The sequence below is a fragment of the Ochotona curzoniae genome, unplaced genomic scaffold, assembly GCF_017591425.1.
Source record: "Ochotona curzoniae isolate NIBS_2020 unplaced genomic scaffold, NIBS_Ocur_1.0 scaffold_2217, whole genome shotgun sequence".
Classification (NCBI taxonomy): Eukaryota; Metazoa; Chordata; class Mammalia; order Lagomorpha; family Ochotonidae; genus Ochotona; species Ochotona curzoniae.
In genome coordinates this window covers 791,730-814,247 of record NW_024467090.1, presented here as the reverse complement: position 1 = coordinate 814,247, position 22,518 = coordinate 791,730, and the positions used below count along the sequence as shown (strand labels likewise).

Here is a 22,518-nt window from a genome sequence, read left to right as displayed (position 1 = left end):
CCCTAACTATACTGAAATTCACCTAACTCTAAGCAGATTGGCCTACATTCAGAACTCTACTAACAACACCTGCCAATATAGATGTGGAGAAAAAGGCACCCTCCTTCCCTGTGGGTGGGATGGTGGGATAGTACTACCACTATGGAAATCAGTATGGAGAGTGCTAGGAGAACTGAAAATAAACCCGCCATGACCCCACTATCCCATTCCTAGGAATAGACCCAAAGGAAGTACAGACATGAGAAAGGGATCAGCAATCCTGCTTATGGCAGCACAACCTACAGTAGCAAACAACCTAGATGCCCGTCCAACGAGGAGTGAACAAAGAAACTGTAGTACATCTACCCTATGCTATACTACTCAGCCTTTAAAAGGAATAAAAGTTTACCATTTGCAATCAAATGGTCCCAACTAGAGACCATTATGCTCAGTGAAAAAAGGCAATCTCAAAAGGACAAATATGTTTTCTGATATAAGGCAACCTTCATGCAAAATACAAGATCAATAGACAATAAGTAAACATGTATATACACATACTTATCTAGAGAAACTGTACAATGGATGCAAATATCAAGTAGTGTAAATATATTGCAATATATACATCTCCCAAATAAAAGACAGACTCTCAATGAAACTGTTAATACATCTGAAGCATAAGAAGCTGAACTTTCTATCATTGTCTGTATCTACAGTCTCAAGATATACTTAAATAGAAGAATGTCAAAACTGCGACTGCTGCCGAGGATTATGCTATTGTAATAACACAGGGGAAAAAAGCTAAGGGGAGGGTGGAAGGAAAAATTCCAGATCCTATGGAACTGCATCATAAATAACTAACAGAACAAACCAAAAAGGAGGAGCAGCCAGAGCATGAACCTGCACCATACTGGATGCCCATGCTACAGCTGGGTGATTAGCTCGCTATACTACCGTGCTGGCTCCATTCAGGTAAGTAAATTAAACAAAAGCCACAGTCAGAACACCTGCATGAACCGTGGTCCTGTTGCTGCAGCTGAACTCTGTCTGAACTCCTGACAGCTTTCCAGGCTGCTTTCACGGTGCTCACCACCCTGCTGGGAAACACCCTGCTGGGAGACATGCTGCTGGGAGACACCCTGCTGGGAGATACACTGCTGGGAGACACCCTGCTGGGAGTCACCCTTCTGGGAGACACCCTGCTGGGAGATACACTGCTGGGAGACGCCCTGCTGGGAGACACGCTGCTGGGAGACACCCTGCTGGGAGACGCCCTGCTGGGAGACGCCCTGCTGGGAGACGCCCTGCTGGGAGACACGCTGCTGCACTACACTGTTTCTTCCCCTGCCACTTCCCAAATACACAAGTGACAAAGAGGATTTACAAAATAAGTGATGAAGAAAATAAATTATGCATGACCCCATTAAAAAACAAAAATACCTAAAGAAAATGTCTAGAATGTCCAGTCGGGTTTGGTAGAATCGGAATCTTTCCTGTTGTGACTGCTGCGATGGGATAACACGGCCCTAAACACAGTCCTAGGCTGGATCCAGCAGAAACCAGCAAGACAGCCCACGTGCACACATCACCTAGCATGGCAGTACTTCTACCATGGCATGCCACATTTTCATTCCTTCCAGTCTTGGGTCTAAGACCCCAGGATCGAATCACACAACACATCATCAAGATGAACCTGAACCCTGGATGCCTGCTATTTGATCTATACCCGCAGCAGCCATGGACACCTGCCTTACCACTGTGGCTGCCGCAGGGAAGGAAAAAGTGTAGCAGTCCCAATCTCCAACAGGAGACCTGAATGGGGCAGACACTGTGGCACAGCAGGTAAAGCTGCAAACTACCGTGCCATGGCCCCTCAGAGCTGCTCCACTTCTGATCCACCTCCCTGTTGGTGTGCTGGAAGAGCAGTGGGGATGGCCTACTGTTTAGGGCCTACACCCATGTGAGAACAGGCAAGGAGCTGCTGGCTCCTGGCTTCAGGCTAGCCAAGCTCTAGCCACTGCGGCTTGGGCCAGCAGATAGAAGACCTCTCTTCCCTCCCTGTAATTCTGCCTTTCAAACAGATAAATCTTAAAAAACAAAGTGTGACAGTGTCCCAACTTTTATAATCTTTGCTTTATGTGTTAATAAGCACCCGAGTGAAAAATCACAGATGAGCTAAGTTTTTATTAAACCACTCTAAATCTTTTCAGACAAAATATGAATTTGTTTCTAAAAAGACCACCAAACATGCATGCTTCTCCATTCTCTCACACAAGGCACCCCTTTCTTTTCCTGTTATGTGGCCTGACCCCAAAATTAGAACAATCAGCTTCTCCAGTTCTCAGAGATCATTTTCCACCTTACGTGGTATCTTGCTTCCTGTTACAGAGGCACCCAGCACTCTCCAGAGCCCCAGCTCTCACGGGCACCCAGCCTGGCAGACAGCTCCAACACGGGCCTAGTGAAGACTGAAAATGAACACCTGTTCCATCCCTGCTAATCAGGCCCACATCCTCACTCACCTGCACAACAGGCACATCATCAAATGCTTTAATAAAGTCTTCTTCGTCAACAGCACCAGCACCTTCTTTTGCAGCTGCAAAAAATACATACTGATTTAAAAATGCAGACAACAGAACATCCACTGCAAAAGTCTGAACCTACACAAACAAATTACAGTTTGGAAGGCTCATAAGTCTTTCTATAAAATATTTTTCATTAGTGCAGAGTACTGTGTAACTGACAGTTACTTGGATGGCCTCGTGCACTGCAACTAAGCTGCTGCTTGGGCCTGCACTCCACACAGCAGTGGCCATGAGGGAGGGAGGCCTCCACACAGCAGTGGCCGGGAGGGAGAGAGGCCTCCACACAGCACTGGCCCGGAGGGAGGCCTGCCTCCACACAGCACTGGCCAGGAGGGAGGGAGGCCTCCACACAGCAGTGGCCATGAGGGAGAGAGGCCTGCCTCCACACAGCAGTGGCCATGAGGGAGGCCTCCACACAGCACTGGCCCGGAGGGAGGCCTGCCTCCACACAGCACTGGCCCGGAGGGAGGCCTCCACACAGCACTGGCCGGGAGGGAGGCCTGCCTCCACACAGCACTGGCCATGAGGGAGGGAGGCCTGCACTCCACACAGCACTGGCCCGGAGGGAGGCCTGCCTCCACACAGCACTGGCCCGGAGGGAGGCCTGCCTCCACTGTGGGTGTGCACTGTGGGAGGCAGCGGTAGTGGCCCAGGTACACAGGTCCCTGCCTCCAGTTAGGAGATCCAAACGGAGCTCCTGATTCTCAGCATCAGCGGGGCCAGTTAGTATTGGTTGCAGGGGCCATTTATACAGTAAGCCAGTGGACAGAGGACTTCTATCACGCTACGCTACAGGTAAATACAAAGGAAGGAAAACGTAAAAAGAAAAGCAAAAGCACAATAACTGTACAATACCATATAGGTTCATTATAAGGCCGCTTAAAGAGAATACTTGGAGATTTTTAATTTTTTAAATTTTTTCTGGATGTTTACATAGTTGATTAAGGTGCGAAGGGTCAAGGGCGGAAAGTGGGTGAGACCATAGTGTCCACATTCTCTTTTCCCCTTCCTGTGTCTGGGGGGAAGGAGAGAGATAAGGAGAGAAGCCCCACCCAGCCTCCCCCATCCCAGGTCCCCGAGGTGGGGCAGGCTCCGAGGGTCCTGCCCGACAGTTCTGAACTGCTGTCAGAGATGATCTTTTAAAGCATGGAGAGCATAGGCTTAATGAATCTGAAGGATGTATATGGGGATAATGCATACAAGTTTTGAAAGGTTCCAAGTAAGCAGAAAATCTTAATTCTTCAGGGAATATTCACATTATTATCAGATATCCAGCACAAATTTGTGAAATAATAAAAGTTCTAAAACGAATTTAAATTTCATTTCATATTAGTCTCAAAAAAATTCCATTTTCTTGAACTCATGGTAACCTCAAATTTTCATATAAGAGTCAGCTACAGTTTTCCCTTACAATATTGTTTTAAAATGTAAACTTAAAAGTTTGTTGGGACTGGCATGGCCCTGCAATAGGTCAAGCCTCTGCCTGTGGCTTCAGCATCTCATCGGAGCTCGAGTCCCAGGTGCTCCACTTTGAGCTCCCTGCTGACGTGCCTGGGACAGCAGCAACATGGGCTGGGATTCCTGGCTTCTGGCTTCAGCCTGGCTCAGCCCCAGTCATGGCGAGTACTTAGGGAGAACACCAACAGATGTATGGTCTGTCTCAGTGTAAGTCACTAACAGGTTACAAGGATGATCGGAGACAGTAATTCTGAAAACATTACTGTAAAAGAATAAAAGCTGACAGGAGTGAATTACTTTGCTCTCATTCATGCTCACTCACTCTCTCCCTCCCACTTTCTCTGTAATTGTACATTTCAAGTAAATAAATTAAAAAAAAAAATCACCAACTACCTGCACCCTTTTCCCCTTCTCATTCCTGGCTTCCCTGTCAAGCCACCAGGCAGCGCAACCCGTCTGCCTTGTGTGTGTGAGCATGGCTGAGCATGGGTACGTTCCCAGAACACAGCCAAGCACCCCAACTCTCAGCCCTCCATGGGGGCTGTGCAGGCAGTGCAGGCCAGCTCTGTGGGTTTCACCAACAGGCCTGTCATCACAAAACACACGCATGTGGCAGAGGGGACAGGCTGAGTGTCACAGAATTAGTATTTCTGATTGTCCCTGTAACCTCTATTAGTGAGTTACACTTGCCACACATTTAGAAAGTTCTCTCATTTATTTATTTTTCACTCCACTTGAAAGGTGAAGCAGCAGAGTGAGAATAATAGAGGGCGCTCCGCCTTTCACTGCTTCAGTCTGCAAAGGGCCACAGCGACCAAAGCGGAGCCAGTCCCAAGCCAGGAGCCAGGAGTTTCCTCCAGGTCTGCCACGAGGCTGCAGGAACCTGAGGAGCTGCGTTCAGAAGGACTGGTAGGGATCTGGACCCTAAGTGGAGCAGCTGACAGCCAATCCGTTGTCAGCACGTGATGCTGGCTCTGCTCCAGTACACAACACTGCACTCTCCCCTTTTTCAATGTGAATTTTTAAGCTCAATAACAACCACCAAAAGTACTGCACTAAAAAAGCAAAAAACAAAAACCCACTTACAAGGAGCTAAGAACAAGAAGCCTAAAAAACCAAGTAACACTTCCCCCTTGTGCTGCCCCTGATGTGAAAGTGATGGACACTCCTCCACCAGAGATGCTGGAGTTGAGGAGGCAGGGGATACTACACGAACCTGGCCAAGACACCACCTGTCTAGGGCCAGTTCAGAATCCAGGCAAGGCCACCTGCACACAGCCTTCTAACCTCACACCAATCTCTTCCAGTTTTAGCCTGTCAAGTGGTGGCATTTGGGGTTCCAGGGTGGGGACTCCAACTTCCCCACCTCCAGTCTAGACTAAAAATCCAATGTTATCAGTGAGCACAACTATACAAACAGAGGATACAAACCAGAAAATATAGACAAAACTGTAAGGCTAGACAGCAAATAAGAACCATGGGCAAGACAAGCTGGCCAGGAGGGCCTTATGGGAGGTGTCTTGTAAGTCAATGGTCACAGACATGGAGAAATGTCTCCTACCGTTTATTTTATTCAACAAGGAACAATGGGACTCAGAATATTGTCTCAATAAACGGAAATTGCCCAAAAGGTCCTTTGATAGCTCTAGGCATTGCAGACTGCCAAACAATGCCATCACACGTAGTCCATTGACCTCTCGGAGCTACGGTGTGGACTCACACCCACAGCCTCCGCCTTGTAAGGAGGCCAAGTTAACACAGCAGCTCAGACTTGTGCGTGGGCTTATCAGTGGATGCACGCAGAAACACGCTGCCCATGAGACTCAAGCAGCCTCTGATGGACGACAGCAGTGACCACCACAGCACCACAGAGCCTGGTCCCACTCACCTGACGACTTGGAGCCCAGTCTGCGCGTGGGAGCCGTGCTGACATTTCTCCGAGAGCCTGGCGGCGCCTTGGATGATGTGGAGCTGGCAGAGGAAGGCCTGTTACCATCTACAGAGTCTTCATCGTCAAAGTTCTTATCTGCACAGCAGGCAAGAAATCTGTTAGAAATGAGCATGGTGTCGCGTGAACATAAAAGAGCAGCTGGCCTTACAGGTGATGTGGGTGTCCTACTCCGACATAGGACATGTGTCACAACACCACCCAAGAGCTGTCACATCCCTGTTTCGGATTACCTCTGGCCCTACTTATTTTCACTGTAAAGGCAGCTCTACGGAGGGAAGCAGATAAAGACCTTCCATCCATAGGCTCACTTCCCAAGAGACCACAACAACCAGGACTGAGCCAATCCAAAGCCCGGAGCCAGGAACCTCTTCCAGGTCTCCCACAGGATGCTCCCTGCTGCTTTCCCAGGCCACAAGCAAGGAGCTGGACGGGAAGCGGAACAGCTGGGACATGAACTGGTGCCTGTGAGGGAACCTAGGCATACAAGACGAGGATTTAGCCGCTAGGATATTATGTCATGAGCCTCTGACCATTATTTTTACAATATGATTCTATGAAATAATAGCTAAGATGAGAATATATAACTTATAGTCACTGCTTACTTCAGTTTTTCATTGTAATGATGTATTTGTCATAAACACCATTTAAACAGTTGGACATTACTTTGTAATTGGAAAATGCCACAACAGAAACACTCCTGTTAGATATATGTCTTATCATTAGACAAGAATCAAGATGGTGAACCCACTTAAACGGACGGAAAAACAGGATGAAGCAGAGAGGACATATTTCAGGAAATAGGAAAGGACAGAACAACAGCAGAGGGGTACCTGGAGACTGACAGACACAGGAAAGCAGCAGACACAACAGTGTGGTGTTGCAGTGACTGATACTCCAGCAGCATTCAGCTAATGGTGGATCTGAACTTCACCAGCAGCCAGAACTATACCAGCAACCAGATGGGAAGAAACTTTCACTGGGAGCTTGGGAGGTGAACCCAGATAAAAAACTGTCCGTCCTGCTGGTCCGTTTGATTTGACCAGGAGCAGAGACAGAGCAGCAGATCCCAGACGGGCAGTGAGAGAACAGGGTGGATTTCATAGCCCAGTCAGCCCCATAGAGCTGAATTGGGTGCCATTTTGTGTAAGGAGGTAAAGGACAAGGAAAAGGACTGAGCATAAACTGGGCTGGGAGTGAACTCATTTCTGACTCGGTGAACTGCAGTGACATGGCATCCTACAGGTTCCACCCAAGACAGGTATGGGTAGCCCTCAGATCTGATGGCCAGCAGATCAAGAACTGTAGTAGTGGTACGTCAGGCACCATTTTGCACACTGTGGCAATAGCTTTAGGACTGCAGGGGACAACAGTGAACTGCGCATATGCTGAGCTTGTGAGAATTCACTGAGTTCCATGGATTGCACTGATCTCACAGGAAAATAATACCGATTGTGGCATCTTACAGGCCAAAATAGATCCATGTGGCACCCGGACATAACATCCAACAGGTTCTGGAAAGATCAGCGCCACCAACAACCTAACTAGATAGGACACCTGGTGTCTCTCTAATCCTGGGACCTGCTCCAACGGAAAGTAGGAGAAAGGTTGCAGAGACAATGGTGCAGCCTCAGCATGGTATCACAGAAAGTGGAAAGAGGTACGGAAAGAGAAGCTGAGTTTGCAAATATATTTAATGAAATAAGGAAAAATTTCCCTAATCTGGAGAAAGAATTGCGAAACAAGATCCAGGAAGGGCACAGAACTCCCAACAGGCTTGATCAAAAGCGATCTTCATCAAGACACATGATTATCAAGCTCTCTTCAATCGAACATAAGGAAAAGATCCTTAAATGTGCATGTGAAAAAAATCAATTGACATATAAAGGAATGCCAATTAAACTCACAGGAGATCTCTCACAGGAAACTCCACATGCAAGAAGAGAATGGAGTGACATATTCCAGATTCTAAAAGAAAAAAATGTCGGCCTAGGATAACATATCCAGCAAAACTTTCTTGTCTTTGAAAATGAAATAAAATTCTTTCACAGTAAAGAAAACTTAAAAAGATTATGCCTCTTTCAAACCTGCCCTACAAAGGATACTTTAAGATGTTCTCTTGACAGAGAAGAGGAATAGCACTTACCAAAACCAAAGGCAAATGGGAAGAACATCCCAGTGAAATGACAACAGGAGACTAAACCAATGAACAACCCATTCCTAAAACGGCAGGATCAAAGTATCTGAATGTAAATGGCTTAAGCTCAATCAAATGTCATAAATTATTAGACTGGATTAAAAAACAAAACCCATCTGTTTATTGTCTGGAGAAGACAACTTCACCAATAAAAATCAGCAGTAACTATATCGCATGGGTTTTGTTGTTTTCTGTTGGTTTCATCTCTTCAAAACACTTTCTTCTGATTAAATCATTCAATGATTCATAGATCATACAGTGGCATCATTTTCTTCAAGAAGGTTCTTGATTTTCACTTCTTCAGCTACACGTTAGTCATTTAATAGCATGTTATTTAACTTCACGGTGTTGTTAATTTCTTTTTTCTCCCTGATACTGATTTTATTTTGTGGCTCTTCATTTAAGGGGATGTATAGTAGCTGTGTAATGGAGACTGTCATATCTACTAACATATCAGTTAATTTCATGGCAATGTAAATTTATATTTTTCTTTCTATTGTTGATTTTGTATTATGACTTTTCATTTGAGGGGATGTACAGTAGTTGTGAAATGGAGACTAACATCTCCAGATGTGAGGATGCAGTGTAGTATGTATTTCTGTTTCCAGACAAAGATGGACTTACAATGAAACTGTTTACTATCTCTTGACAATAGGATTCTGGACTCTCTGCCATTGTCCATGCCCGCAATGATGGACATATGACTGAGTATGAAGAACTGTATGTTAGTAATGATATAGAGGAACTAGGCGGGGGGGAGGGAATTGGGGAGGGGATAAGGGAATATGGAACTGTATCATAAAATGAGTAAAAATAATAAAATGTAAAAAAATAGATATATCTATCATTAGAAATAATTAGTATAACAAACATGCTTCTATATGCATTTTTTTATCGAATTTCAAGCAATTAAAAAAATGTTTAAAAGACTCTCGCAGTAGCTGTATTATTGGCCCAAGCAGCATAAAAGTGCTGCCAAGCTCACCTTCAGACAATCAGATAAAGGCACAGTTCTCCCGCCACCCCATCAGGAGTATAAAGCAATGCCATCCTGCCACACACTACCATCACTGAGCATTGTCACTTTTAAATTCAACTGATTTGGGGCCTGGCGGCATAGCCCAGCAGCTAAAGTCCTCTCCTTGAAAGCGCCAGGATCCCATATGGGCGCCAGTTCTAATCCCAGCAGCTCCACTTCCCATCCAGCTCCCTGCTTGTGGCCTGGAAAAGCAGTCGAGGAAGGCTCAAGTGCTTGGGTCCCTGCCCTCACATCAAAGACCCAGAAGAGGCTCCCTGGCTCCTGCCTTCAGTCCAGCCCAGTGCCTGCGGTTGTGGTCATTTAGGGAGTGAACCAAATAACACACACTCATTCTCTGAACTCTCTCAAATAAAAACATTATAAAATAATAATAAATGACTGAGCTCTGTGAGTTCCACTGGTATTGATATTTAGCTTTGGGGAAATATTAGCAAGCTCCCCTAGCTCATGACTTGATGCCCAGGACAGTGAGCGAGGCTTGTAAACCCCTAAACCCAGCTACCTGCTACCACAGCAAGTAAGCAGAGACCCCTAAACCCATAGCAAGTAAGCAGAGACCCCTAAACCCAGCTACCTGTTACCACAGCAAGTAAGCAGAGACCCCTAAACCCAGCTACCTGCTACCACAGGAAGTAAGCAGAGACCCCTAAACCCAGACAGCTCTGTATGCAGTGACTGTACACCTACACAGCTTACCAGCACAACAGGCATGTGGATTTAATCATGACTCTGCACCATGAAACTCGGAGCCAATTATTTCTCACGTGACCGGCTCACTAATGAAGAAAGTAGTTTCTTGTGCTATCTCTAGTGGAAATTCAGGCAAACATGGGGGAAAATCATATATCTATTTCCCAAATCAATAGGTAGGTAATCTGCTTTAAATGGTGAGGCACTTTAATTGAAAAGGTATTTATTTAGAGGATAAACACCAATAAGCCTTTTATTTACAAACATGGTGCTTACAAATAAACTTAGAAGTCTTTCAGCTTTTTGGACAACTGGAAACTACACAGTTACACTTAACTGGGGAAACTGCTTAACTAGGCATACAAGTTGCATGTGCAACTGGCCATGATCACACAACAAATCTACAATCAGGCCAGGATGGGGTACTCCTAGCCCCGCTTCTAACACCTTCTGAAAGGACACTAGAAACCTGAAAAGCACTGCCGCTAAATTCACCTTTCCCTAGGCTTTCCAGCCAAGCAGACACAATGTGCATGACCTTTTATTTTTCCTAGAATATTCAGACAAAAAACTGAAAACGTTTTCAGAGAGAAAGGGAGTGAAAGTGAGCACTTCCCTCCCCAAGTTCACTCCCTAACTGCCACCGTGAGCAAGCCAGGGCCCCGCTGACGCCAGGACCTGCGAAGCCAATGCAGTGTCTGTCCCTCGTGCGTGATAAGGACATGACCACCTGGGCCGTCACCTGCTGTCTTCCAGAGTGAGCAGCAGCAGGCAGCTGCAGTAGGAAGTGGGGATGAACTTGAATCCAGCACTGCCTTATGGGACACAAGTGTTAAAATGGGTGGCCTAATTGCTAGGCCAAATGCTAGTCTGAAAACAAGCTTGTGCCATCACACCTATGGTCAGGCTTTCTCATACAACCCGTTACAGAAGGTTCAGATCCCCACTTGTGGGCCGTGTCTCTCACCAGACCATCTGCACAGAAACCTGCTAGGAACTGCAGCCATCAGTGCTCAGCCAGTCACGTGGACTCTACTGCACCAAGACACTTCAGACATTTCATTTCAAAGGCACAAAAGAGCAAGAGGTTGACTTCCCAAATTCCTGCACCAGCCAGGTCTGGGCCAAGCGAGGACCACGAGCCTGGAACTCTAAGCAGATTTCCCATGTCAGTGGCAGGAATTCAAGTCCACAGGCCACCATCTGTCACCTTCTCAGGCATCATGAGAAGCTGCATGAGAATCAAAGTAGCCAGGACTCAAGTGGGATGCTGGCGGCTGCAAGCAGCAACTTCACCTGCTGAGCCACCAATCCCAAAGTGAAGAAACCAATTCAAATAATGACAGCATCAGGAAACATGAAACCTTAATAACTTTAACAAAAAACATGTTATACACGTGATGAAAAATTAGGTAACACTGTTGGGAAAAAGTAGAGGCCTACAGGTAAACCACTCTATGTTCACAGATCTGACTTAGAGAAGTTATTTTGCTGTTTTATCCAAACACATTATTGCGTTTCTGTCACCCGCCCTCCCTCCCGGCACCGTTTCAATGGGGGTGGGTTTGGGGGGTGGGGAGTGTGATGGGGAGTATATACAGAGATCTTCCACTCATTGGTTCACTCCCCCAAGCTGCTGCAATTGCCAAAGCCAGGAACTTCAGCCAGGCCATGAAGAGTGAACTGGATCTCAACTGGCAAACAGGGACACAAACTGGCACCCAAGCGGGATGCCAGTGTCGCATGCAACAGCAATGATGGTCTTTAGGTTTTAATTTTAACCCAAGTTGGACGGTACCTAAACAGCAAGACATAAGTGTGCAGATCACACTAACTGCAATGGATGGCTGGGTTAAAAACTGCTTTTTTCCAAACTTCCCCCCCCACCCCCAAAAAGAAAACAAACAAGCAAAAAAGAAAAAAGGAGGATCGGTACACCTAGATTGCTTGAATCAAGGAAGACCAGTGGTAAACAGACACCGCCCTGTTCAGCTGTGCTCCATGAATTCATGAACAAACCCTTCCACGCCCGCAAAGCAGCCAAAGGGCACCCCTGAGCAACACGGCACAGACCTCAGCCTGCCTGGCAGTGCTGGTGCTAACAGAGTGCTCTCCCGTCCTGGCACCAGCAGCAGTGAGCCGGAGATGCACTGCGAGCTCACCTCCTGCTCCCTCAGCCCAACAGCCCAATGCCAGCCAGGCCGGCATTCAGATGATCTCAACGACGACATCCCTGGCACAGACATGTAACAACTCAAAAGCAAAATTCAAGGTCATTCATACAAAGGGCATTCAAATCGGAGGAGGCTGAGAAGACAGGTGAGGAAAACACCATGAAAAGTCAGTACTTGAGAAGGTTGAGCAAGTGTCCATGCTGTCCCCAGAGGCATGGCAGAGCTCAGCATCAGTGCAGTGCAGCTGCTGCAGGTTCTGCAGGTGCATCAGGCCCAGTTCCTCTTGGGCTCTGAGCTGCTGCTCCTCAGCTTACCAGCAGGCACAGAAGAGACAAGCTCTCCAGAGAGGAGTCCAGAGAGACTGTGGGTAAGCTGTGGGCAGCTCCCTGGGCAGCGAGCTTGCCTTAAACGGGAGCTGCCTGCACCTTCATCACAATCCACCTTATGAAGATGTTCTATGAAGACATGATATTACCGTCCTGTGCTGTGCAAACAGCAACCATATCACCAATACCACAGAGCACTCTCAGGGATGGACAGAAGCTAGGCCCGGCCAAGGCATCCAGGCTCCAGCCTGCCCACCACAGCCATGGATTCATGAACCATTCTTTCTTCCGGATGTAGAGCTGGGCAGACACAAGCCTACGGTTGCTGGGGCCTCCCTTCCTCCTCTGCCCTCTCCTTCCTCTTTCCCTCCCTTTTCCTTCCTCCCTCCCCCTCTCCTTCCCTCTTCCTCTCTCCCCTCTCCTTCCCCCTCCCTCCATTCCTCCATTCCTCTCCTTCCTTCCTTCTCCCCCTTCGCCCTGCTTCCCTCTCTCTCTCAGGTTTCAGCATAACTGGAGCTGTGCTGACAACTGGGATGCACAAAGGAAGCCCTGGCTCTCACAGTGGAATTCACAGACCAGCAGGGGAACAGACACTTCAAGCCAGTATCACTTGTGACTCACTGTGACACTCTGCTAGAGGCAAGCACACACAGAACATGCCCCATGAGCACAGAACAGAGCCCAACACATGCAGACAGGATCCACTGTGCCCTCCTACCAATACTCACTCACCTGTGCGCAGCACAGAGCGGTTGTAAATCAGCAGTGAGTGCAAAGCAGGGCACAGTCTGGCAGAGACTATGACCGACCAGCAGCCACCCTGCACACAGACAAGAGCAGGGGTCCCATCACTCTGGGACTGTCCTTGCCGCGGGGCACCAGCAAACACACGACTGAAGGACAGCTCTCCAAGCCATGTCCCACAGTTAGTGCTGCACAAGTTAGTACCTCTCGGCCAATATGGAAGCTCTGCTGAGAACACTATGCCTCAAAAAAAGCCTGCCAATCTAATGCCTTCTCTAGAGCAAAGAGCCTGCAGCCACGAAGCTCAGTCAGTGTCATGCTGAGCTGTGCTTCCCAACACTCCTCAGAACCTCAGGATCCCAGAGCTCCCCAGGGGCAAGCTGGGGAAGGCCACTCCCTGCCACAGAGCCCTCTCCACGGGGACTCCAAGACGAAAACACATCTATACAGTCTGGCAGGGGCCACAAGTCACAGACCCGTCCATGAACTTTTCTCTACCATCCGCCAGGGTGACAGAGCTGGCACCTGTCCCTCCGTTGGCAACTGACCAGACTTTATCCAACCAGAGCAAGAGGTGAGGAGTGTGCTGAGAAGGGTTTTCACCCGAGTCCTCCTCTTTTAGATGCTGAAGCTCCTCTGGGCCAGGACAGGCCTTGTGCGCGAGGGTCCGGCTTGAGCCCTGCACATGCCCAGCGCAGTGTTGACCAGCTCAGCACTCATCTTCTTGCACTATGCAGCTGTAATCTTTCATCTTCTCTTGAGCTTCCCTCCCAGAAAGAGGATCACTAACAGCCCACACCAAAGCCCACGAAACAGCTCCACAGAGCATGGTAGAGCACACCAAGAGAGTCTAAAAGAGCCTACCTCTGCAATCAAGGGAAAAGTTAGTCAATTTTAGACATTCTGCAGGTCTCTACTAATACATTTCTCTGAGCAAATGTTTCAAGAGTTTTGGTCTGTTTCATTTGCCCTGGTGATTGGTAGCTCTGTGTCTTGGCTACAACTCACGTCTATTTGAAAAGGTAAACATAGCAGGCAATGGGTTTAACAGGAATAAAGGCTTTGGATAACGGTGGCAACACATGCAGAAAGCAGCCTGTCACGTCAGCATTACGTACGAAGCCACCTAACCAGCCACCTGGAGTCAGCGCTAGAGCATTTCTGGAAGCCAAAGACAAGTGTGTTTAAACTGTCAAAACAAGTAGAATCTTAAAAAAAAAAAAAAATTTCCCCCACACTAATATCATCATTTTTTTTCCTGTATCTGGGGTCAGGGGAGAAACAAAAGGGAAAGCCCCACCCGGCCTCCCACCCACCCCAGGTCCCCAATGTGAGGCACGCTCCAGGGTCCTGCTCAGTTTGGTAGTTCAACAGTTCTGAATTGCTGCCAATCTTGCTGTTCCAAACATGATGAAATCTATTCAAAATCCACTGGCTGACATAGTCTCTTCTTGGTTGGGGTTCTGAGATCAGCAGTTCAGTTGCAGGGATCTCCAACTAAGAAACTTCGTCTGAGGTGAACCTACACTTCATTCTTGTGTGAATTTGCCAGTCCGGCACCGTCCGGCACCCCAATCAGCTTATGCACATGCCAGTCGTTGCAACTGCTGGGTCAGTTCTGTTTCCAGCCCTTTCTTCCACACGAACTAATGGGTGTTGCAGGACAGCCCAAACCTGTCTACTTCATACTTGGTCCTCATGCAAATCAGTGGGAGCTGCAGCCTAGTTGGGGCGATTCCCAATAACCCCCAACAGGCTTGCCACCTGCCCTGCTTCCCATGCTTGCCAGTATGTACCACATCCCATTTAGCTCTCATACATGTCAGTGGGCATTGAAGCCTATTTCAACCCAACCAGCCCGACTATCCAGACCACACATATACTAGCGAATGCCTTTCTGTCTAGCCACCCCTGCCCCATCCTGGTTTTTGTGCCCTCCAGTGGGAGTGGTAACCCAAGAGGGAGGAGACCACTATTTCCCTTCTAGGCCACTCCCATTCCCATATTATGTACTCTCCAGATGATTCTGGAGTTTAACTTGACAGATTTAGGCTCCAAGTGCCAGCTTATGACAGCTGATGCTGTGGCTAAGCCCAAACAACCCTCACCCACTCTAACTTTTGTTTGCACCAGTATGAACAATCAGCCCAGCCTGGCTTTTCCCTGATCTAGACCACATGAGACACACAGGTGCTTGTAGCCCTGCCTGGTCTGGTCTGCCCTCATCCCAACTCAATGCTCTCCAGTGGGAGTGGTTGTCCAGCAGGGGAGCCCACATTCTCCCCTGCCAACTTTGCACCCTCCCTCCCTGGTTCTCATATGTGCTGGTTGGGTGCTGCGGCCCAGTCTGGTACGGCTCACCTCACCTTGGCATTCCGTAATGTGCACTGGTTTTTGTTGTGACCGAACCTGGCACAATCTATACTCTGTTCTGGGTGCTCGGATTCACCAGTGGGTGATATGAACTGGTTCAGCCTGGTCTGTCCCCAACCTATGTCAAATGTATGCCAGTGGGTATTTTTCTCTGGCCTGGTCTGGGTTGCTCCCTATCATGCTTCTTGCGCTTACCTACAGGGACTGTGTCCTGCCAGAGGAGTTTCCCAAGCTCCTCCATCAGAACCTCTCCCTATGCCAGATCTTGCGCATACAGTGGGTCCATGAGCCAGCCCTCCTTGCTGGCCTTCAATCCATCCCAGTTCTTACTGTTGGATGTTTCAGCCCAGCCACGGTTCGTCCATACCTACACACAGCTTACACATGGCTTAGTAGGGGCAGAGACCCAACCTAGTCCGTCCTACATCTACCCAGGTTCTCCAGGGCACCAAATGGTGCTGACATATAGGCCAGTTAGGGGTACCCAGCCCCAGTTTACACTTGTGCCAGGGGAGACTGCAACCATATCCAGACCAGAATGCAGCCCCCACTCCGGAACCCCAACGCAGCAAGGGTATACTCTCACAGCTCCCCAACCAAGCCTATTTCCAGCCTTAGATTACGTGTGTGGTTGCTCTGATCAATTGGCTTAGCTGCTCACTTGTCTCAGCCTTTGCCCTCAATGCTGTGGCCTATCTCTGACTTATGCAGACCAGTCAGTGTAAAAGCCTAGTTCGGAATGACTTTGCTCTATCCTGAATTCTGTTCTTCCTTGTGCGCTGAGGTTTGCTTGGCATTGCCCAGTCCACCCCCTTCTAGAGGATGCACTTTTGGGTGCTGCTGCCTTGACCTGCCCAGAATGTTGTCGGTTCCGTTACCCATAAGTCATGGCAGGTTTCATGGTCACACCTAGCTCAGCCCATCACCACCCCAGCTCATGAGCTAACCAGCGGGACTTGTATTTCCACAGGGTTGGGCGCACACTTCCCCCACAAAATCTACCCCCAGACCTGGTTCTCTTGCTTGCTGGTTAGTGTCTCGACTCTGCCAATTGTGACCCGTCCCCTGTTCCACCACTCAGTCAGGTACTGGTACCTAAGCCTAGGACTCAGTCACTGCCTGTTGGCATTGACTCTGGCCTGAGTCCCAAGCATTGGGTCCAGCCTGGCTGGGGCACCCCCAACAGCTACCACATTGCAGGGAGCTGCTTTTGCCCCAACCCATGACCAAACCCTCTAAAATCTTTTAAGTTACATTCAGGTGCAACTATCAAACTTGGTACAAATGCATTCAGGTTTCCTGCTATCTGTACACTCGGACGCCTGAACACATGTGGATATCACATGAGTTCATGCAACAAGCAGGAGGCAAGTCCAGGAACACACATGGTGTGCCAAGCAATGAGCAGGAGGCAAGCCCAGGAACACACAAGGTGTCAGTGCCAGGCAATGAGCAAGGAGGCAAGCCCACGAACGCACAAGGTGTGCCGGGAAACAAGCATTCGGAAGCAAGCCCAGGAATGCACAAGGTGTCAGTGCCAGGCAATGGGCAGGAGGCAAGCCCACGAACGCACAAGGTATGCCGGGAAACAAGCAGGAAGCAAGCCCAGGAATGCACAAGGTGTCAGTGCCAGGCAATGGGCAGGAGGCAAGCCCACGAATGCACAAAGTGTGCCGGGAAACAAGCAGGAAGCAAGCCCAGGAACACACATGGTGTCAGAATCGTGGTAGGGCAGGGGCACACAGCTGCACTACATCAGAGGAGGATTCCCTGAACAGGTGGTTGTAATTACAGGCACATCACAGAACTCAGCTGATGACACCTGTCCTCACTGATGACATGCTTATTTTATGGCCCAAACAGGTCAAGGGAGTATGCCACGCTCCTATGTATCTCAGCACTGTGTCCTAAGCCCTGACTTGTCTGCTTTCCACAGCACTCTCCATCTCTAAAGTCAAACCCCCACATAACATAACAATCACATGTCTCTGTGGATGCCTTAGTGAGACACCTGACACCCGACTAACGAGCACCTGCTCCGCACATACCCTTCTGCCCTGGGGGCCCAGACCAGCCTTTGCTGAGTACCAACATCATCACGCAGAACCCTGCCAACACAAGATAGGACCAGGGTCTCAGACCCCATCACAGACCCTCTGTCCAGGTCAAGATTGGGCTCTGCTTCTTTCTCCCGCCCCCCCCCCTCTTTTCATAAACATTTATGTTTTATTGCAAAGTCAGATATAGAGAGGAGGAAAGACAGAGAGAAAGATCTTCCATCCGATGATTCACTCCCCAAGTGACCACAACAGCCAGTGCTGAGCCAATCCGAAGCCAGGAACCAGGAACTTCCTCCAGCTCTCCCATGTGGGTGCAGGGTCCTAAGGCTTTGGGTCGTCCTCAACTGCTTTCCCAGGCCACAAGCAGGGAGCTGGATGGGAAGTGGGGTTACAGGGATTAGAACTGGCATCCATATGGGATCCCGGCGCATTCCAGGCGAGGACTTTAGCTGCTAGGCCACCGTGCCGGGCTCTGTGCTCTGCTTCTAGAGGACAGGATTTTCTCTCAGGCAATTGGAAGGGAAAGGAGACAGCTGCAGGAGAAAATCATGTGGAGAAGGACATGAAGGAGGGCAGAGCATCCATTGACTTGACGAAAGAACTGTCAAGGTGACAGACATCTAGAAGGGATAGTGGTCTAGCTGTCCTTGGTTGGGTCTGAGCCTCCTCCTTCATCTGCCCATTTTAACATCCCATGAAGGTCTACCACACTGCAGACATTGCTAAGCCCTGGAGGAAAGCAACATGAACAAAACATGTGCTAACTACCCATGCTGAACTTGAGTGCAAAACTATGAGAAAGAACAGTGTTCCCAAAGGGAGCTGGGCAGAGGACAGTGAAAGACACTCTACATGGAGTTGTTCAAAGAAAGCCACAATCATGCTGGGGACCTTCTTTGAAAGCACAGTCTTGGGCCCAGCCCAGTGGCCTAGCAGCTGAAGTCCTCGCCTTGAACGTGCTGGGATCCCATACAGGTGCTGGTTCTAATCTCGGCAGCTCCACTCCCATCCTGCTTATGGCCTGGGAGAGCAGTCGAGGATGGCCCAAAGCCTTGGGACCCTGTACTTGCCTGGGAGACCCAGAGGAAGTTCCTGGCTCCTGGTTTCGAATTGGCACAGCACTGACTATTGCGCTCACTTGGGGAGTGAATCAGAGGGAAGATCTTCCTCTCTGTCGCCTGTTCCTCTCTGTATATCAGACTTTGCAATAAAGATAAATCTTAAAAAAGGAAAAAGAAAGAAAGAAAGAAAAGAAAAGAAAGAGAGAGAAAGAAAGAAAGAAAGAAAGAAAGAAAGAAAGAAAGAAAGAAAGAAAGAAAGAAAGCAAGCAAGCAAGCAAGCAGGCACAGTCTCAGCATCTTGGACACACAGGGCACTTCAGAGGGAAGGGAAGGGGGCGAGTGTGTCCAGGCTCACATCAGCAGGAACAGAATCCTAGAAGAGGTAACTTCTGTCCATTGGAAGATATCACCTGCTCTGCCCCATGGGTCCAGCCGTGGCACCAGCAGCAGGTGTCTAAGCAGACAGCCATGTCTGAGCCACACTCCGACAAGGCTTGCATTTCAATGCCAAGAACCCCAGCTAAATAGAAGACTCTAAAATCTAAGTTCAAAATAGGAAAGAAGGTCTTTTGGCTCTTTTTCCCCATCTGACTCTATTTTCTAGAAATCAAATATACATGGTTCATTCTTGAGCCCAGGCTAAGACGAACCCATGAAGTCCATGCCAGGCGTGTCAAGAGCTTCTGGTGTGTTGGACCAAATCTGCATTCTAAAGGTGTCTTCACCAAGTGGTCACACATGCCAACAGGACATGTAGAGACTGCCATGGTCCCACCAAGCACAGTCTGCGACGGGGCCAGCTCAACTCCTGGCCAGAGGGACCCTGGCACAGCTGCTGATGGAAAGCCTGCCGGCCTCAGGGCACTGAACCTTCACCAAGGGCCTGGCATTTCCAGCACTTGGGGCAAAACCCATGACGACTGTGTCCTCTTTATTGAGACACCCCGAAAAGCCTCATTCCTCAGGCCCCTACTCTTGTGAGGCAGCAAAGGACCAAAGATGCTGGCAACTGTGTCAGTTCTCTCTTTCACAGGCAGTATGAGGTGGCTTTCATGGGCCTTCCCCCTGTGCATGCAGGGATGGTTTTGAAACGTCCACCTGTGCCAGATCATAGTGATAGCTGCCAGCAATTTGGCCAAGCAGGGCAGCACCCAAGAGCTGACCTCTGGCAGCGGGAAGAGTCTTAGAAAGCAAATTTCTAAAGGCCACTCCAGTCTGGGGAAAGAGGCCCAAGGCAGTCTGGGTGCCAGGACCCAGGGTCTGAGCAGGACGAACCTGGGCCAGGAGGAAAGTGAGGTGTGGTCTCAGGGTGGCCACGTGTGAGGTCCCAAGGCAACAAAGGGCACCAAGCCTTCCTGAAGAACAGTGGGCAGCTGCACACATGATCACAAAGGGGACGAACGCCTGGGACTGTGGGGCATGGACACCAGGCTGATCCCGCATAAAACTCCTCAAAAGCAGAATCAGTCCTTTGTTCTGAGCCCACACACACTTACATGTTCACTCTGTCAAGGAAGGAGCGTTAAACACCCTTAGCGGATGTGAGCAAAATGTGTGGGCTCTGACGCCTGGGAGCAAGTGGCCTTCCAGGAGTCACGGGCAGAAACACAGTGGCCTGCAGGATTTCTGACATCCTCTAACAAATCGCTGGGACGCTGGTACTTGCTTCTCCTCTGAACTGCTCTGGAAAGCACAGACTCAAATCCCAGACTCCGAACTGCTCCATTCTCAGAAACACTGCTCCCACTGTTAGCATTCCAGTGCTGACCCAATTCTTCCTGACAGCTGCACCCAGGCACAAAAGTGCATCAGGCAGAAAAAGAGCCAATTTCAAAAGGTTTCTGCCCAGAACAATCCCTCAGGCTTAAAGTTCTACCAACCAGAGCTATCTGCCACATGGGTAAATAATCCTCTGAATCACCCAGCCCTTTAATGGCCCCAATCTCAAGAACCCTCTTAGCTAAAGAGATAAAACCATATATTCTGCATAAAAAAAAGAGATGATTTAGAAGAAGCGCCTACATTCTTAAATCTTACTCTTCTCACAGCAGTCCCATCTGTATTCCAAGATAAACTCACTTGCATTAAACCCATGTGTAGTGACCAGTGCTGGGGTGTAGTAGGTTAAGCCACTCTCTACAGTGCCTGCATCCCACATAGGTGCCAGTTTGAGTCCAGCTCTCCACTCCCAATCCAGCTCCCTGCTAACGAACATAGGAAAGTAGCTGAAGGTGGCTCAGGTGTTTGAGCCCCTACACTCACATGAAAGACTGGGAAGAGGCTCCTGCCTCCTTCACCGCCCACTGTGGCCAATTGGGGAGTGAACCCATGGATGAAAGATCTCTCTGCCTTTCAAATAAATAAGATATACTTAAAAAAAAAAAAAGGAAGGGGGACACATACAAAGATTCTGTGTCTGAGTGTCCAAAACCACAATGCTTTTTAATGAACCCACTATCAAACCTATCTGCATACTGTTTAATTGGTCCCCCACTCACCATTTTCCCAATCCCAAGTACAAAACACTGCTCTTTAAAATATTTATTCACTGGCTAGGCAGACAGAGAGAAAGAAATTGAAAGAGTACTCCCATTGTGGCCTAAGAGGGCAGTAGAGGATGGCCCCAAGCCGTAGGGCCACGCACCTGTGTGAAAGACCCCGCAGAGGCTCCTGGCTCCTGACCAGCCCAGCTCTGACCACTGCAGCCACAGGGGGAGTGAACTGGCAGGGAGAGAATCTTCCTCTGCTTCTCCTCTCTGTAGATCTGACTTACCAACAACAACAAAATTAAGTCTTTAATAAACAAATAAATACAGTCCTCCAACTTTGGCCGTTGGGAGGTCTTTTATTCGACACAATCCAATTAGTGCTCTTTTAGCATTCCCCACTTCCTCGTTCTGGAAGATACAGTAGGTTTATTTGAATATCCCATGCTCCAGTCCCACATTCACAGTCCTGCATCCTTTTTTTTTTTTTTTTTTTTTTTAAACAAAAGCTCTTCCTGTGCTGGTTCACTCCCCAAATAACCATAATGATTAGGGCTGGGCCAAGCCACAGCCAAGAGCTTCTTACAGGTCTGTGGGTGAAGGGCCCTAAAGATTCAGGTCATTGGCAGGAAGCTGGATTGAAAGTACAACAGTGGGGCTTACACCAGCATCCATATGTGATGTAGGTGCTGCAGATGGCAGCTTACTCTACTGTGCCACAGCACCAGCTGCATCCTATTTTCTTAAGAGAACTTCCCAACTTTACACAGAAAAATAAACCACATCATTCCCTTTAAACTGCTGTTTAAGTCATGTGGTCTGTATTATAATCTCCTTATCTAGAAGTGCCCTCAGTTGAGGAGACTCAAATCTCATAGGCAAAACCTAGATGAAGACCACCACACTCTAAAGTATCGTGGGTTACTGCCCACACGTGCTGTGGTCATCTGCTTTCATTTCCAATTATGCCCCTACAGCTAAGACGGAAACGCCACAATTCTAGAAGGCAAAGAAGCAGCCCAGCAAGGAGGCAGCTCCCAGCTGGGCAGGGCGGCTGGGCAGGGCGACTGGGCAGGATGGCTGGGCAGGGTGGCTGGGCAGGTGGGAGGAGCCTGGGGCTGAGAGGAGAGCAGCGTTCTCTTTCCTGTCCTGCCATTAGCCAATTACAAAAAAACAGAAACCTTCAGTATCAGTGATTTAAGACAGCCCTGGGTGGACCTTACACTGCAGTAGGCAATGGCACCATTCACATCCTGTTTCAGAGTATCAGCTCCAAGTCTCAGCTGCTCTGTGCTAGCAGACCTGGGAGGCAGCAGGCACTGGGTTCCTGCCGCACAACAGGAAGCCTGCATGGAGTCTAGTTTTCCTGACTTTAGTCAGAACTGTCCACTGCACTGGGGA

At 48.7% G+C, this 22,518-nt stretch overlaps 1 protein-coding gene across 4 annotated transcripts in view; it reads right to left on the bottom strand.

Annotated features, from left to right (window-relative positions):
* Positions 1 to 22,518, bottom strand: part of CLASP1 (cytoplasmic linker associated protein 1) — a 249,987-nt gene that overhangs the window by 87,770 nt on the left and 139,699 nt on the right. For all 4 annotated transcript variants that reach the window (XM_041000184.1, XM_041000186.1, XM_041000187.1 and 1 more), the window contains exons 9-10: positions 5,908 to 6,045; positions 2,499 to 2,572 (exon numbers count right to left, since the gene is read on the bottom strand). In XM_041000184.1, coding sequence (XP_040856118.1) covers positions 2,499 to 2,572; positions 5,908 to 6,045 — 212 coding nt within the window. The remainder of the gene's footprint in view (positions 1 to 2,498; positions 2,573 to 5,907; positions 6,046 to 22,518) is intronic.